Source organism: Sinocyclocheilus rhinocerous, unplaced genomic scaffold (genome assembly GCF_001515625.1).
Source record: "Sinocyclocheilus rhinocerous isolate Xijiao unplaced genomic scaffold, SAMN03320098_v1.1 scaffold671, whole genome shotgun sequence".
Lineage (NCBI taxonomy): Eukaryota > Metazoa > Chordata > Actinopteri > Cypriniformes > Cyprinidae > Sinocyclocheilus > Sinocyclocheilus rhinocerous.
In genome coordinates this window covers 834,247-850,751 of record NW_015625021.1, presented here as the reverse complement: position 1 = coordinate 850,751, position 16,505 = coordinate 834,247, and the positions used below count along the sequence as shown (strand labels likewise).

The 16,505-nt window shown below is 31.5% G+C and overlaps 1 protein-coding gene across 5 annotated transcripts in view; it reads left to right on the top strand.

Annotated features, from left to right (window-relative positions):
- The window catches only part of LOC107747421 (filamin B a), a 103,172-nt gene that overhangs the window by 36,504 nt on the left and 50,163 nt on the right, over positions 1-16,505 (top strand). For all 5 annotated transcript variants that reach the window (XM_016561919.1, XM_016561928.1, XM_016561909.1 and 2 more), the window contains exons 3-8: positions 4,550-4,798; positions 6,094-6,191; positions 7,661-7,808; positions 10,393-10,586; positions 11,624-11,786; positions 11,870-12,070. In XM_016561919.1, coding sequence (XP_016417405.1) covers positions 4,550-4,798; positions 6,094-6,191; positions 7,661-7,808; positions 10,393-10,586; positions 11,624-11,786; positions 11,870-12,070 — 1,053 coding nt within the window. The remainder of the gene's footprint in view (positions 1-4,549; positions 4,799-6,093; positions 6,192-7,660; positions 7,809-10,392; positions 10,587-11,623; positions 11,787-11,869; positions 12,071-16,505) is intronic.

Here is a 16,505-nt window from a genome sequence, read left to right as displayed (position 1 = left end):
GGCCTTCCGGAAGTAGATGCAATTAGGAATCATTGGTTAAGATTTATTTACAACAGAACGGCACAACCCAGATGTTCGAATTTGTGAAAAAAAAAAAAAAAAAAAATTTGTAAATTAATTTTTTTTTTTTTTTTTTTTTTTCATTAGTTTTTTACACAACTATATTCACCTTTTGTACTTTATAATTTAATCTCATTTATACACACACACAGACACACATACACACACAAACTTTCAGTATTAACGCCTGTATGAACTGTACAATGCACAAGTTACGTTACTTCACGGTAGAGAGAGAGAGCGTGCACTTCTGTTGCTTGATCTTTGATGTTCGCTCACTTAGCACACGCATCATTTGGATTAAAACTAAATCGTAAATATAAAACAACATTTATAGGGGCATTTACTATAAACAACATTTATTTTCAACCTTAAGCATACACGACTTTATGGTGTGAAACTTTATGGACAGTGAAACTATCAGCCAGTGTAAATGCGCTAGGCTGTACTGCTCTTGTCCCTCTCATTCTGCACCAATGCAAATACGTGCGCGCGTTGCACATGTTTTGCTTGCTTCGTGAGTGTTTCTGTATTATGTGAGTCGCTTTGGAATATAAATCTCAGCACGTTTCAGATGAAAAAACGCTACTTATATTTCTGAAAGATTTATAATGAGTGGTTCCCTGCATTATTTCAGCAAAACTTGTGATTACAGTACTGAGCCGCTGCATGGGAGCAGCTCTAATGCTATTAAATTAAAGGTGTACCATAGAGTGAAAAAATTAACAGTGAAAGTAAATAAAACTTGTAAAATACATTTTAATGGGCATAATTAAGTGTGAAAAATACTGAAGGATATATCTATTTGATAAATTAAGTTAACCAACTAACATTATACATATTCTTTTGGTTTCCGTACCCAATATTTTAAAAAAATTACAAATACAATGAAAATGTGTTCCTGTGGCTCAGTGGTAGAGCATTGCGTTAGCAGCGCAAAAGGTCATGGGTTCAATTCTCAGGGAACACACATACTGGTAAAAAAAAAATGTATAGCCTGAATGCACTGTAAGTCGCTTTGGATAAAAGCGTCTGCTAAATGCATATATGTAAATGTAAATTACAGGTATCGGCAAGTAGCAAAAATAAAAGTATCGTTATCAGGCGAGTACTGGAAAAAGTGGTATCGGAGCATCCCTACTTTCTCAGTAAATTCTCTTTCTCTTTCCTTTTCGTCTGATGTGCTCTAGATCTTCACGGTTTGTTCTAGTACTGTAAGTGCATGTTTGCTCTGATAGTACTGACTCATGTCAGGGCGTATTGTGCCGATGATCGGTTGTGGATTCTCGTAATTGGATTATGTCAGTGTTTGGACCACATTTTGGACACCTTCGTAATCAGGCTTTTTAGCCATCTGTTTGGATTGATCCTCATTGGATTCATCTGGTTGGAATGAGAGTTTCTGAGACTAATGGAATTGCAAGATCAACTAACAAATCGTCAAATGTGCTGGTGTGTGTCCAAGCGCTCGGCTCAAGAGTTTTAAAGTGAGCATCTCAGATTTCCTGTCATGCAGGGAAATGCTTGTAGTATTATTCTGCATGTGTCCATCCAAGCCTGTTCAGGCTGGATTTTCCTTGGGACTTTTCTGTGTTTTGTTGCTTCTCCTCAAATGACCTCCTAAAACAACGACTGGCCCGGATGACCTTCTGCTCGCTCGTGCTGATTTTTGGTTTCGTTTTTGGAGGGAAACAAACTGACAGTTTATTGGGTCATTTACATTTGTTTGTTTATTTAATTATTTAATTATTAATTATTAAAGATATATAAATATTTATTTATTTTTGTACATAGTAAAATTATAAAAAATATTAAAATAAAAAACAATTCTAAAATTATAAATAAATATGTATTGATAAAAATATAATGCATTCTTTAAAATGCATTAAATAAAATATGTAAATAAATGGATCATTTATTAAAATGAGATTATTATAAAATATATACACACACTATAGAATAAAAAAAATGAATTACATGATTTATTAACTTTTGTTTTATATATGTAATATTAATATATTTACTATTTATTAACTATATAATAAATGTGAATATTTATACACACATTATGCATCCTTTTAAATGCATTTAAAGAATATGTAAATATATATTTCATAATTCATGTTTTTATTCATTTAATGCATACAACCAAACAAACAAATAAGTTAATAAAATATTGTTTTGATATAATAATTTGGTCTGTAACCTGGTCAAAGCTGTATTTTTACATGTCACTCAACGTCACCGTTTCAGTCCAGCATGAACTGCATTTAAACACCGTGTTTGCACTCTTTTGTGTGTTTGTGTTTTTAGCAGCTTTCCAAAACTTCATCTATAATTCATGACTGGTTTGATGCAGCTCCTGCTGTCATGGTAACCCTCATTCTGCTGTTGTCTGAAAGCCGTGTTTGATGTTGTATTGTTGGGCCGTCCGGTGGTGAAGGGGCTCCTCATGGAGATCCCATTAAACGGGAGTCTCGTGAAGGCGGGATGGACTGGGGGTCAGTGCTAATGAATTATGCTCAGTCCAGGGAGGAACTGAGCTCGTTTCCAGCTTCTCAAACGCTGCCAGAACATTCCACCGGCTGCCTCGTGGCACACTGATCCGGTCACTGGGTCAAGCCGCACTATACTACAAGTAGTAACAAACATTTGTGAGGGATCAAAGTTATTTCTATTTATCTAATTTATGTTATATACAGTACATAAGCTCTCAGAAAAAAGCTACAAAGTGCACCTTTTTAAGGTACTTTTGAAAACCACCTCAGTGACAGCTTTTTATTTTTTCTGAGAGTGTATAACACAAATGGTTTCATATAAATATATATTAAAATAAATCTACATTTGAAAAATATTGATATTTTATTTTAGTTAAATTTAAAAAATGTAAAAATGAAGTACTTTTTTAAATTTGATATTTTATATGAATTTCACAAATATTGATTACATATTTTAATTCTTATAAATAAGAAGTGTTACAATTTAAAATTAAATTTTAAAAATGAATATTTTTTAAAATGAAAATAAATGCATGTCTATTTATTTGATATTTTATGATTTTATATGATTTTATATTACACACGTTCCGTCGAACTGTTGTATAAACGCAATATCACTCTCGTACTCAAGCGATACCGGCTCTATATCAGCGGCTGTGATTGCCTCCGGCACGACGCCGCATACCAGTACAATATCTCACGGTTCTCAACCAATCAGATTTGAGAACCAGAACGAACTGTTGTATAATACAGTATATTGTATGTTATATTATATTGATATTTATTACATATATTTTTATATTTGTTTTAAAACAAGTAAACAATAAATAAAATATAAATATATAAAAATAAATGTGAATTTGTTTATTTAAAATGTTATATTTTTATGAATTTTACAAAAAAATAAGTGTGTGTATGTGTGTGTATATATATATATATATATATATATACACATACATACATACATACATACAGTTGTCAGGGATTGGTTTGCAGTGAATCATATTCCTGACGGGTGTAATGTTGATCGATTGATGTGTATTCAGTGAAGCTGAGGATGAAAAGCTGAGTCATTTACAAACATGATACTCCACCCCATTTATCTATTTATTAGTCTAGTCAGTGTTTGCTAATACTGTGGTTCATTATATACACTGTTATACAAGCTGTGCATTGTTCCTGTCACATTTACAATTCTGCTACATTTGTATCATTAGTGGTGTTTTCTAAAGCCAACATTTTGTATTTACTTATAAATAAACTGTAAATATATACATTTCAATTTATTTGTCAATTTTTATTACTTTTACAAATACTGATATTACACATTTTAGATTCATTTATTTATAAACAATCAAACAAGAAACGGACTATAAATATATAAATGCATTTTAAATGCTCTTATTTCAATTTTATATTTATTTGATTCATTCATTCATTCATAAAAAATGTGAATATACAATAAAACTACAATTGTATTGTTATACTTTTTTTATTAATTTTAATAATAGTTCTAGAAAATACTAATAAATCATATGTAAATTTTAAAATTATATATTTATCATTTATATTTCATCACTTATTTGCTTATTTATTCACATTCAGCTATTTTATTTTCATTACACGTTTGCGTTGCTTATTTATTCACATTCACTTGTTTGTTTTTTATTTATTTAATTTAATTGCATATTCACTGTACCGGTATTTAATTTATTCATTTATTTATTGTAATGAATGTATTTTTTGTCTTTGTTTGTATAATTTTTATTTTATGCATCATTTATTTTTATTTTATTACTTATTTGCTTGCTTATTTCTTATGTTTGTTTTTTTTCTTAATTTTTATTAGTCACGTATTTATAATTTTTTACTTATCTGTTGTAATTTATTTGTAATTTTTATTTCTCATTTTTATTTATTTCAGTACTTTCAGTGTTTTTATTATTATTATCACTCAATCTTTATTTAATCTCCTTTCTGTCCCCCAACAGACAGCAAAGCGATTGTGGACGGGAACCTGAAGTTGATCCTGGGTCTGGTATGGACCCTCATCCTCCATTACTCCATCTCTATGCCCGTCTGGGAGGATGAAGACGATGATGAAGCCAAGAAACAGACGCCCAAGCAGAGACTGCTCGGCTGGATCCAGAACAAAGTGCCTGACCTCCCCATCAATAACTTCAGTCAGGACTGGAGGAACGGCCGGGCGCTGGGCGCTCTGGTGGACAGCTGCGCTCCAGGTGAGCAGAACCTGAGCAGAAGAGCGCTTCGTTCCTGCCGCTCAGCTGTCGTTGTGCTGTTTATTGGACAGCTGTGTGTTTGTATAGATATACGGTGGAGCTGTGAATGAGTCCAGAACTGTGTGTGCAAAGCACTTCTGTCGTGGTACAACATTAATGTTTCCTAATATTTGCAATTCAGTTGCTGAGAAGAACCTTTTTAGTGCATGTTTTCGCATTTTATGATCATTAGACAATTCTAGAAAAACTTTTGTCATGCTTGGCACTTTATTAATAATACATTGCATCATTAGTGGACTGAACATGAATTTTCGGTTTTTAATCTTTTAGTCTATGCTGTTTTCAGATAATGAGTGAACAACTTTTTTTTGTTCAGTTTATTATTTATTTGTTTTTTTATTATTAATTTTAATATATAATATTTTTTATTTGTTTATTTTATTTATAATTTATTCTGTACTTAAATGTTTTTCTTGTTTATTTATTATTTTATTTATTATTTTTTATAGCGTATAACTTCTACATTTATACATTTATGAATGCATTTATTTATATATTGATAATTGTATTCATTTTAATCTTTGTACATTTATAATATTAATTTATAATTTGATGCATTAATAATTTTGATTTGTTTAATTATCTATCATTTATTAATTTCAGTACTTAATTGTTGGCTTGTTTTTTATTTATCATTTTTATAATGTATAACTTCTGTATATATTTATAACTTATTAATGTATTTATATATTGATAAGTGTATTAATTTTATTCTTTGTACATTTTATAATATTAATATATTAATATTAATTATCTTCAATTTATTAATTTCGGTACTTAATTGTTTGCTTATTTTTTTTAAATGTATTTATTATTTTTATTATTAATATATAGCTTTCATTTAAACTTTGACAGCTTGTGCATCAGGATTCACATCCAGTAATTGCAATAATCTTTGTGCTTTTGTTACTTTTGATATGAAACAACATCTGGGCTTTCAGATTATGTCAATTTTATAATGAAATTTAAGCAATAAATGTTTGACGCTCTATAATGTGACGTGACGGATCGCTGTAGTGCCTCAGTTCAAGCGACAACGCAAAGTGCAGCAATTATTAAATATTTATTATTTTTAATATTTAGTTTTTGTTTTATATACAACTCAGTTTTTGAGTATTGATTAATAATAATTAAATAAATCGGATAAATTGATTATTATTATTTAGTATTATTATTATTTAACATCTAAGCAACCTGTTTAACTGTTGGTCTTGTGGTGTGTTTGTGTTTTTCAGGCCTGTGTCCTGACTGGGAGATCTGGGACGGGGAGAAGCCGGTGGAAAATGCCACGGAGGCCATGCAGCTCGCTGATGATTGGCTGGGAATCCCACAGGTGAGCTGGTGACCTTTGACCTCTAGTGCATCAGGATGAGATTTCAGCAGCACAGAGGCGCCACAAATCTGTTAAGAGATACGTGTTTGACTGGTCCACATGTTCATTTTCCTTCATTCGTGCTAACAGATCAATATGAAGCTCAGATAAGAATAAGACACACACACACACCCATCAGTATCAGCCGCACTGTTTGCCACAGAGTTAATATGATACTCAACACACCTCAATCATACCTCAGCAAACACTCATCACCAGCCTCGTCTTGTTCTCTTGTGTTTGAGTTTTGTGACCTCAGTGCAGTAGGTTTAGATTTACTGTAATATTCTGGCTTTATGTGAACACTAAAATACTTTCATTTGCATTTCTGGATATTCTTCCTTTTGAATTAATTGTGCAATTTATGAAATTGCATACATGTCAGGATTCTAATGTTTGAATCAGGGTTATTATAGATAAATAAACTTATTTTAAAAAATGTAATCCTTTGAAATAAAATAAACGGTAACTAAAATAAAAATTAAATTAAAATATAAACAAATTTTATTTCAGCTAGTTGACTAAAATTAAAGCCATAACACTTCAGTTGCTGGAAATAAAATAAATGTTAAGTGAAATATATATATTTCTTTTTGCTAAGGCACCATTTCTCATTTTTAGTTTACCTTGAAATACTAAAACAGCTAAAACTAAATAAACTAATAAATAAAAATAAGAAATAATTTTAATTGTTAATTTTAAAATTAATTGTAATATTATTTAAATAACTAAACTAATTAAATGTAATTAATTATACAATGAATAAAATTAGTAAACACAAAATAATGAAAAATTAAATAACTTTTAACCTTTTTAAATGAATTAAAATAATTATACAATTAATAAATTAAAGTAAAAATTAATAAATAAAAATGAATGAAAAATGCATTAAAAATAGTTTGAAATGTATTATAAAAAAGTTATTAAAAAAGGAACAAAATTATTAAAACTTTAGAATAAAAGGGAAGAAAATATAGAAATAAATCCTAATTAAAAATATTAACAACTATAATAGCGCATCAATGATACTAAAATAACATTGGTTTGGATAAACGGGTAGTCCAGCCTGAGACTTCAAGCCAAATGTTGTCAGAAATAAATTTGCTGCACGTTAAACCAGGTGATTTTTTTTTTTTTTTTTGCACACTAAAAATAGTTTGAAATGTATTATAAAAAAGTTATTAAAAAAGGAACAAAATTATTAAAACTTTAGAATAAAAGGGAAGAAAATATAGAAATAAATCCTAATTAAAAATATTAACAACTATAATAGCGCATCAATGATACTAAAATAACATTGGTTTGGATAAACGGGTAGTCCAGCCTGAGACTTCAAGCCAAATGTTGTCAGAAATAAATTTGCTGCACGTTAAACCAGGTGATTTTTTTTTTTTTTTTGCACACTACTCATGTTTAGTCTGTGTTTGCAGGTGATTGCTCCAGAGGAGATCATTGACCCCAGTGTGGACGAGCAGTCAGTCATGACGTATCTGTCTCAGTTCCCCAAATCCAAACTGAAGCCCGGAGCTCCTCTCAAACCCAAACTCAACCCGAAGAAGGCGCGCGCTTACGGCCCAGGTGAGCCAGCTTCATCACCTTACAAACGTGCACTAGTGTTGTTGTTTACATAGAAACACCCAAACGGTGAGATCCGTCTGAGCGGCCACACACATAAAGATTGCTATCATACCAGAGTTTCAGGATATTGTGATTTTCATGAACCCTCGTCAGGAGCAAATGGAGCGTTACGGGCAGACTTTCTCAGATACTTGACATGTCACAGATTTGTTAATGCGGCGTGATGGGATTGTTAAGATAAGGGGTTTCCTCTGCTGTGATCTGATGTCTCATACTCTCTTTTGAGCTCGAGTTTCACTACCGCTCAAAAGTTTGGAATAATTTAAAAATTTATGTTTTTTGAGTATCTACTGCTCACCAAGTCTGTATTTATTTGATCAAAATGGAGGGAAAACAATCATATTACAATTTAAAATAACTTTTTTCTGTTGTAATATATTTTGAAATGTAATTTATTCCTGTGATCAAACCTGAATTTTCAGCATCATTACTCCACATGATCCTTCAGAAATCATTCTAATATGCTGATTTGCTGCTCAAATATGATGGATTATTACTATTAAACCGTTTTTGCTGATTAATGCTTTTGTGAAAAATCAGGGTTATTTGTATAGAAAGGTCAAAAGAACAGAAAATTGAAATCTTTTGTAACATTATAAATGCCTTTAACTGTCAATTTTGATCAATTTAATGTGTCCTAAATAAGTATTTATTTTTTTCAATTGTACCTTAATTGTTTGAATAATATTGTATCACAGTTTTCACAAAAATTTGAAGCAGCGCAACTGTTATCAACATTGATAATAATCAGAAATGTTTCTTGAGCAGTAAATCAGCATATTATTATGATTTCTGAAGATCATGTGACACTGAAGACTGGAGTAATGATGCTGAAAATTCAGCTGCGCATCACAGGAATAAATTACATTTTAAAATATATTACAACAAAAAAAGTTATTTTAAATTGTAATAATATTTCAAAATTTTTGATCAAATAAATGTAGCCTTATTGACTTCTTTCAACAACACTTAAAAGAAAAACACACTTAAAATCGTGCTTATTTTAAGCTTTTGACTGGTAGTGTAAGTTAGTACCGTGTGAATACAGCGGCTCCTGTTATGCTCAGGACTGATGGATGGAGTGAAAATGTGCTTCTTACTTGTTGTAAATTTGACTAAAGCTGTAAAACCGGTGGCTAATGAGTTTAAGAGTTATGATTCTCACACCAGAGGTGACCTCGACACATTTTCTGTGACCACATTTACTAAAATGAACTGCAAGGTTTTGGCTGCGGCGGCGTCAGTCTTGGGAAATCTTCACCTCTGTTTTTGAACGGCCGTATAATTTACGACAAATAATGAAAATGTCACATTAGTGTTATTTTTCCATTAAGTGATTATGTCCTCTCTGAAAGCACTACAAATAAAACAACGACACAGTCACCCTTGTTTCCTAAATCACACGTCGAGGACTGTAGTTTTCAGTGGTGAATTGAATCAGTGTTTGGAAAAGCTCAGAGGGGATCGTGTGTTTGTGGTTTTGTGCGGTTTGCCTCAAGCTATAAACTAAAAGGAGTATTTTTAGACCATTACGTTTGCAGGTTTGTCGACCGCTGAGGTTTTTATCCAACATCTGACGATATCTACTGTTTGTGTTTCTTTGTGTATGCATAAATTATGAATCAAATCCACATCATAAATTCATGACCACTTTTTATGTTTTTTTTATGTTTCGGCCCACAGGCCTTCAAGGGCTGAAAGACTATAAATGGGGAAATATTTGAATTTAAATGCAAACAAAATGTGAAACGTATTGAAAGTATTTTAATTCGTTTAGGTGTTTTATTTATTATAATTTAAATAAATTTATTATTTATTACAAATATTTATTTAGAATTAATTTGCAATCAACCAGTGAGGAAGCTGGTATAAATCAGATAATATAATATCCACCAATTATGACGCATACAGTAATAAAATAAAATCTCCATATATGTGAATAAATCAAATGAAAATGCATTTATATTAATCAAAAACATATTTATAGACCTTTACGTAAATTTGCATGTACACATCGTTTACATTGCTTATGATTATAAAATTTAATAGCTTAAAATGATTTATAAAAAATATTTTTAATGAAGGTTCTTTATGTTTTAAAGGTCATTAATACAATACTTAAAAGGGGCCTTTAAAGGCGTCCAAATTGATTTATTGCTTAGGTTTTTAGGTGACTGAAGTTGTTGGTTTAGTGTTGCTGTTGTTGTTTTCATGCATTTATGAATCTGTTTTATATACTGCATGCTTATGTAATCAATAGCAGACATCTAAACATGCAGCAGTGCAGTAAATATATATTTCACAATGAGTGTTATGTGAGTTTGCTGGAGATGTTAATGGCACAGTGTGAAGGAAATGCTATCTTAGGACTGTTGAAGCATGTCATGTTTGTTTTAACAGCTCTGTCGGATCCATTAAAGGTTGTAATTTGAACAGAAACCGCTTCTCATTAGCTGAAATAAACGTGTTTCATGATTCGCATGTTTTCCAGAGGAAAGTCCTGAATGATTTTTTTGTTCACCAGGCATCGAGCCGACTGGGAACCGGGCGATGCGTCCGGCCGTGTTCACAGTGGACACCTTCAGCGCGGGTCAAGGCCAGGTCACTGTCTATGTTGAAGACCCAGAAGGCCGCAGAGAGGAGGTCAAACCTGTGCTCAATGAAGGCAAAAAGACCTACAGCGTGACGTACATCCCTCAGGTCATGGGACCGCACAAGGTCAGGTTCAAATGATCAGTCTGCAGCAGTGCTTCTCAACACGTTTGACTCAAAGGCCCCTGTTATTTACAGCAATATTCAAAGGCCCCGTGCTTTTTCCAGATCTTTGTGATTTTTATTCACAATAAAATGTTCACGAATAAACAATATTCACGAAGAAATTAATACTCCTATTCAGAAAGAACACATTAAGTTGATCAAAAGTGACTAAAGTCATTTATAAAGTTACAGAATTTCAATTTCATAGAAATGCTGACCTTTCTATTTGTCAAACAAACCATAATTCATAATTGTAATATATAATAACGTAAAGCTTGGTTTAAAATTGTAATGTTAAAAATTTACTAGTTAATATGTGTTACATAGTTTATTTATATATATTATATAAATATACATATATAATATATACTACATAATACATATACATTTATGTATTTTAAATATATAAAATGTTATCTTTTTATTACAAATATAAACATGTAAAATGTAAAATAAATTCAAATATAAAAATTTTAAATTACATTTGCATATTTAATATGCAAATAAAAATTTTATTCTTTTTTTTTTATAAGATATTATGAAGATACTTTTATAAGATACTATATTCTGTACTCATTATATACATTTATATATTATAAATATATAACAATCCAATATTTTTATTATAAATATAAAAATTAATTGTGAAAATGTATTTATTTATTTAAAATTGTATTAATTCACATGACATTTCCAGGTCTAAAAATCTCACTTTTAAATATGTCCAGGTTTTTCTAGACTGGGAATCCCTGTCCTGCAAAGAAATCAGGAACCGTTGTGGATGCATTAAAAGTTGTTTTGGCTTTTTTTTTTTTATTACTTTAAATGATTTTACGTCATTTTCAGGCCCCCCTAGTTGTTATAATAGTCATATAGGTGTGTGTTTGTTTTTACACAATCAAGTTTATCATGTATAAACACAGAAGAACACAGAACGACTCTGTTTCCATGTATTATTCTGTGAAATATAGGCTCATGGTGTTTTGTTCACTCCACAGGTCACTGTGCTTTTCGCTGGACAGCAAATCATAAAGAGCCCGTTTGAGGTGGTTGTGGACAAAGCCCAGGGAGATGCCACTAAAGTCACGGCTAAAGGACCCGGACTGGAGCCGCTGGGCAACATCGCCAACAAACCCACCACCTTCGACATCTACACCGCAGGTCTGACCGTGCAAACTTGAATTTGAGCTCACTTTCTTGACAAAAACAAGTCTTGATGCCGCTGTACTCTCTGTGTTAATCAGGTGCCGGAGTGGGTGATGTGACGGCTGTCATCAAAGACCCTCTGGGTAATAAAAACACCGTGGAGGCCATCATGGAAGACAAGGGTGAAAGCGTCTTCCGCTGCACCTACAAACCCATGCAGGCCGGCCCTCACACCATCAACATTACATTCGGAGGCATCGCCATCCCTAAGAGCCCCTTCACCATCAATATCGGCCCAGGTACTTCATGCAGTTACATGCATACATTACCCAGCATCCTCTTTCTAAGCTGACAATTGCTTAAATGTGCTGTCGGTGGAAGGAAATGGAATAGTTTATTAGTGCTTTGTGCTCATAATTGTGAAGTGAATTAGTGCTGTGTTTTAGGGTCTCAGACGTGTGCATTGCCTCATGCGTTTGTAATTGCATGTAGTTATGAGATTCTGCAGGGCTTTTACACATGCTATAAAATGCGTGTAAATGTAGCCGCAGTTCACCAGCGCGCTCGTTTGTGGCGTGTGTGATGCTGCCAGCTTTGTTAAATATGACCTGTCGCACCATTATGGTCAGGCTTAATTTCCAGCCCTTTGTTTTAATTTGATTTTTTAGGCTTCTCGCACACACACACACACACACACACACACACACACTTCCATTTGTGGTTTACGGGGACTCTCCATAAGCGTAATGATTTTTATACTGTACAAACTGTATTTTCTATTGCCCTACACCAACCCTACACCTAAACCTACTTCTCACAGAAAACTACTGGCAATTTCTGAATTTCATAAAACAACGTTTTGTATGTTTTTTTCAGCCTTTTGTTTTACGGGGACACAGGAAGTGTCCTCTTAAACCATGTTTACATTGTAGTACCCATGTCATTATACACATTTGTGTCCTCATAAACCATATATACCACTACACACACACACACACACACACACACACACACACACACACACACATACATATATATATGAGCAAATATACTTTATTACAAATATAAAGATTTGTAGTGATTACATTTGCATATTTATTTAATATGCAAATAAATATTTTCTCTTTATAGTGCATGTACTATACTCATGTTATACATTTATATATAAGAAGTGTATAAAAAGTTATATTTTTATTATATACAATTAATAGTAAAATTACATTTATTTGCATATTTTATGTATTAAACAAATATTTTATTAATTCTTTTATGGTATATGTACTAAATTTATTCTCATATTATATACATTTGTATTATATAAAATGTAATATTTTTAGGTTTTATGTCCTATTATTGTTAGATGGGTCTTTGCAAGCAATGCTTGTGAATTTGACAGACAAGCTCACACTTAAATATTAGAGGTAAATGAATGCAAATTTTTTGCATGACTTTTTGTTTTAGATTTCTAAGGTAACAAAAGAAATAAATTTCGGTTTACTTTTGGCTAGTGTTATTCTAGTATCAAGATATTTGATATTTAGAATTAGTTTTTATTTTATTTTTATATTTGTAGTTTTAGTCATTTTGTTTTGAGTTGTCATTTTTGTTAGTTTTTGTTTTTTTAACGTGTCTAGATATAGTTTTATTAATTTTTATTTGTTTTATTCTGTTTTATTAGTGCATCAAGTCACATTAAACGAAAATGAAAAATTGTGTTTATTTCAGTGCAGGTTTATTTTATTTTGAGTAACAAAAGTAAACAGTATAGTAACCCTGGTTCCTGCTGTAGTTTTTGTCCGTTCTCTGCATGCTTTCGTTGTGGACTTGGAAATCTGTGCGTCACTGAACGTTTTAAACCTTGTAAAACACCAAATTCCTTTTCTCTGAAACAGCTTTTCCAAATGTGCAGCAATTCAGTTTAACAGAAGTTGACTTTAATTGATTTTCCCGTGTAGTTAAACGTTATCATGCTGCTGAATTCACAGGCTTGTTTTCGCAGTTTGTTGAATTTTACTGTTCAAAACCGAACAGCGAGAGCATTGTTGACTCATGTGGTGAGGATTGCATGATTGTTTCTTATTAGCTTATTGTCTCTTGTTAGCTGGTTTTTGACTGGTTCAGCTGTTTTTAACTGGTTTTTAGCTGGCTTTTTGCTAAATCAGCTGGTTTTAGCAAATTTTAACTGGTCTCTAGTAATTTTTTGAATCAGCTGGTTTTACCTTGTTTTTAGCTGGATTTTTCTAATTTACAATGTTAAATCACGTTAAAAACATACTAGCAGCATGCTAATCATGCTAGAAACATGCTAACCATGTTAGCAACATGCTAGTCATGCTAGAAACATGCTAATAACTAGTTAATCTTGCTAGCAACGTGCTAGTAACATGCTAATCATGTTAGCAACATGCTAATCGTGCTAGAAACATGTTAGTAACTTGCTAATCATGCTAGCAACATGCTAGTAACCTGATAATCATGCTAGAAACATGCTAATAACATGTTAATTATGCTAACAACATGCTAATCGTGCTAGAAACATGTTAGTAACATGCTAATCATGGTAGCAACATGCTAGTAACATGCTAATCATGGTAGCAACATGCTAGTAACATGCTAATCATGTTAACAACATGCTGGTAATATGTTAATCATGCTACAAACATACTAGTAACATGCTAATCATGGTAGCAACATGTTAGTAACATGCTAATCATGTCAGCAACATGCTGGTAACATGCTAATCATGCTAAATGTTAGTAACATGCTAATCATGGTAGCAACATGCTAGTAACATGCTAATCATGGTAGCAACATGCTAGTAACATGCTAATCATGGTAGCAACATGCTAGTAACATGCTAATCATGGTAGCAACATGCTAGTAACATGCTAATCATGGTAGCAACATGCTAGTAACATGCTAATCATGTTAACAACATGCTGGTAATATGTTAATCATGCTACAAACATACTAGTAACATGCTAAACATGGTAGCAACATGTTAGTAACATGCTAATCATGTCAGCAACATGCTGGTAACATGCTAATCATGCTAAAACATGTTAGCAACATGCTAGTCATGATAGACACGCCCTAGCAACCACCCCAGGTACCCTAGCAATATGTTTTATACCTAAAAATTCTAACTTTAATCTTTAAAACTTTTACATTTCAAACTACTTCAAACTGAAAACCTTCAGACTGCAAGCTTTTAAAACTTTTTAAAACTTTCTGGCTAGGCTTTTTCAAGCCAACTTAAAGTGTGTCTACAAACTTTTCAGTCTAGTTATTATTAGAATCAATCAGAAAAATCCACAAAATTATGCAGCCCTAAAGAGTGACTTCTCTTTTTAATGTGGTTCGGTGGGATATCATCTCTATGTTTTTCTTCCCTCTGTAATTGACGGTTTAGTGGTTTTGTACGGCCGGTAGCTTTAGTGTTCCCCTAGGATGCTGTTGATCATGTTGGATTGAAAGCGATTGTGCTGGGCAGGTTTGGATGAGCGTGACCTCGGGAAATCAGTCACATGTGCCTTAAACCCAAACAAGACCCACAGGAGAACATGTTTGTGCTTTTGAACAGATAGTTTGACATTTACAGCGCAAGATGTCATTTCAGGACATTTCACAAGCAAATTAAAAAGCTTTATAAATCCATTATGTGCTTTAAAAATTGCACAAGAAATGCTGAATCAATTTACTAATCCTAAAAGCTCTACTATGAATAAAGATGGAAGAAAATATATATATATATATATATATATATATATATATGTGTATGTATGTATTTATGTACTATATTCATAAATGAGTATATATTTTATAGTATATACTCATATTACATACATTTATATATTATAAATATAAAAATGCAATTTTTTAGTATAAATATATAAGCATTAAGAGTTAATTTACATTTCTTTGCATATTCTATTTATTAATTTACTATTTATTAAATGTGCAAATAAATTGTATTGTTTTATGGTCTATGTGCTATATGTATTCTCATTATATACATTTATATATAATATAAAATGTCATTTTTATTAAAATATAAAATTAATTAACAGAATTACATTTATTTGCATACTTATTTATTAAATGTGACCCTGGACCACAAAACCAGTCATAAGGGTCAATTTTTTGAAAGTGAGATTTATTCATCACCTGAATAAATAAGCTTTCCATTGATGTATGGTTTGTTATGAAAGGACAATATTTGGCTGAGATACAACTATTTAAATATCTGTGTGCAAAAAAATCTAAATATTGAGAAAATCACCTTTAAAGTTGTCCAAATGAAGTTCTTAGCAATGCATATTACTAAGAAAAAATTAAGTTTTGATATGGAGCACAAAACCAGTCATAAGGGTCAATTTTCTAAATTTGAGATTTATACATTATAAGTATGATACATCTGAAAGCTGAATAAATGAGCTTTCCATTGATGTATGGTTTGTTATGAAAGGACAATATTTGGCTGAGATACAACTATTTAAATATCTGTGTGCAAAAAAATCTAAATATTGAGAAAATCACCTTTAAAGTTGTCCAAATGAAGTTCTTAGCAATGCATATTACTAAGAAAAAATTAAGTTTTGATATATTTACGGTATGACATTTACAAAATATCTTAATGGAACATGATCTTTACTTAATATCCTAATGATTTTTGGCATAAAAGAAAAATCTATCATTTTGACCCATGCAATGTATTGTTGGCTATTGCTACAA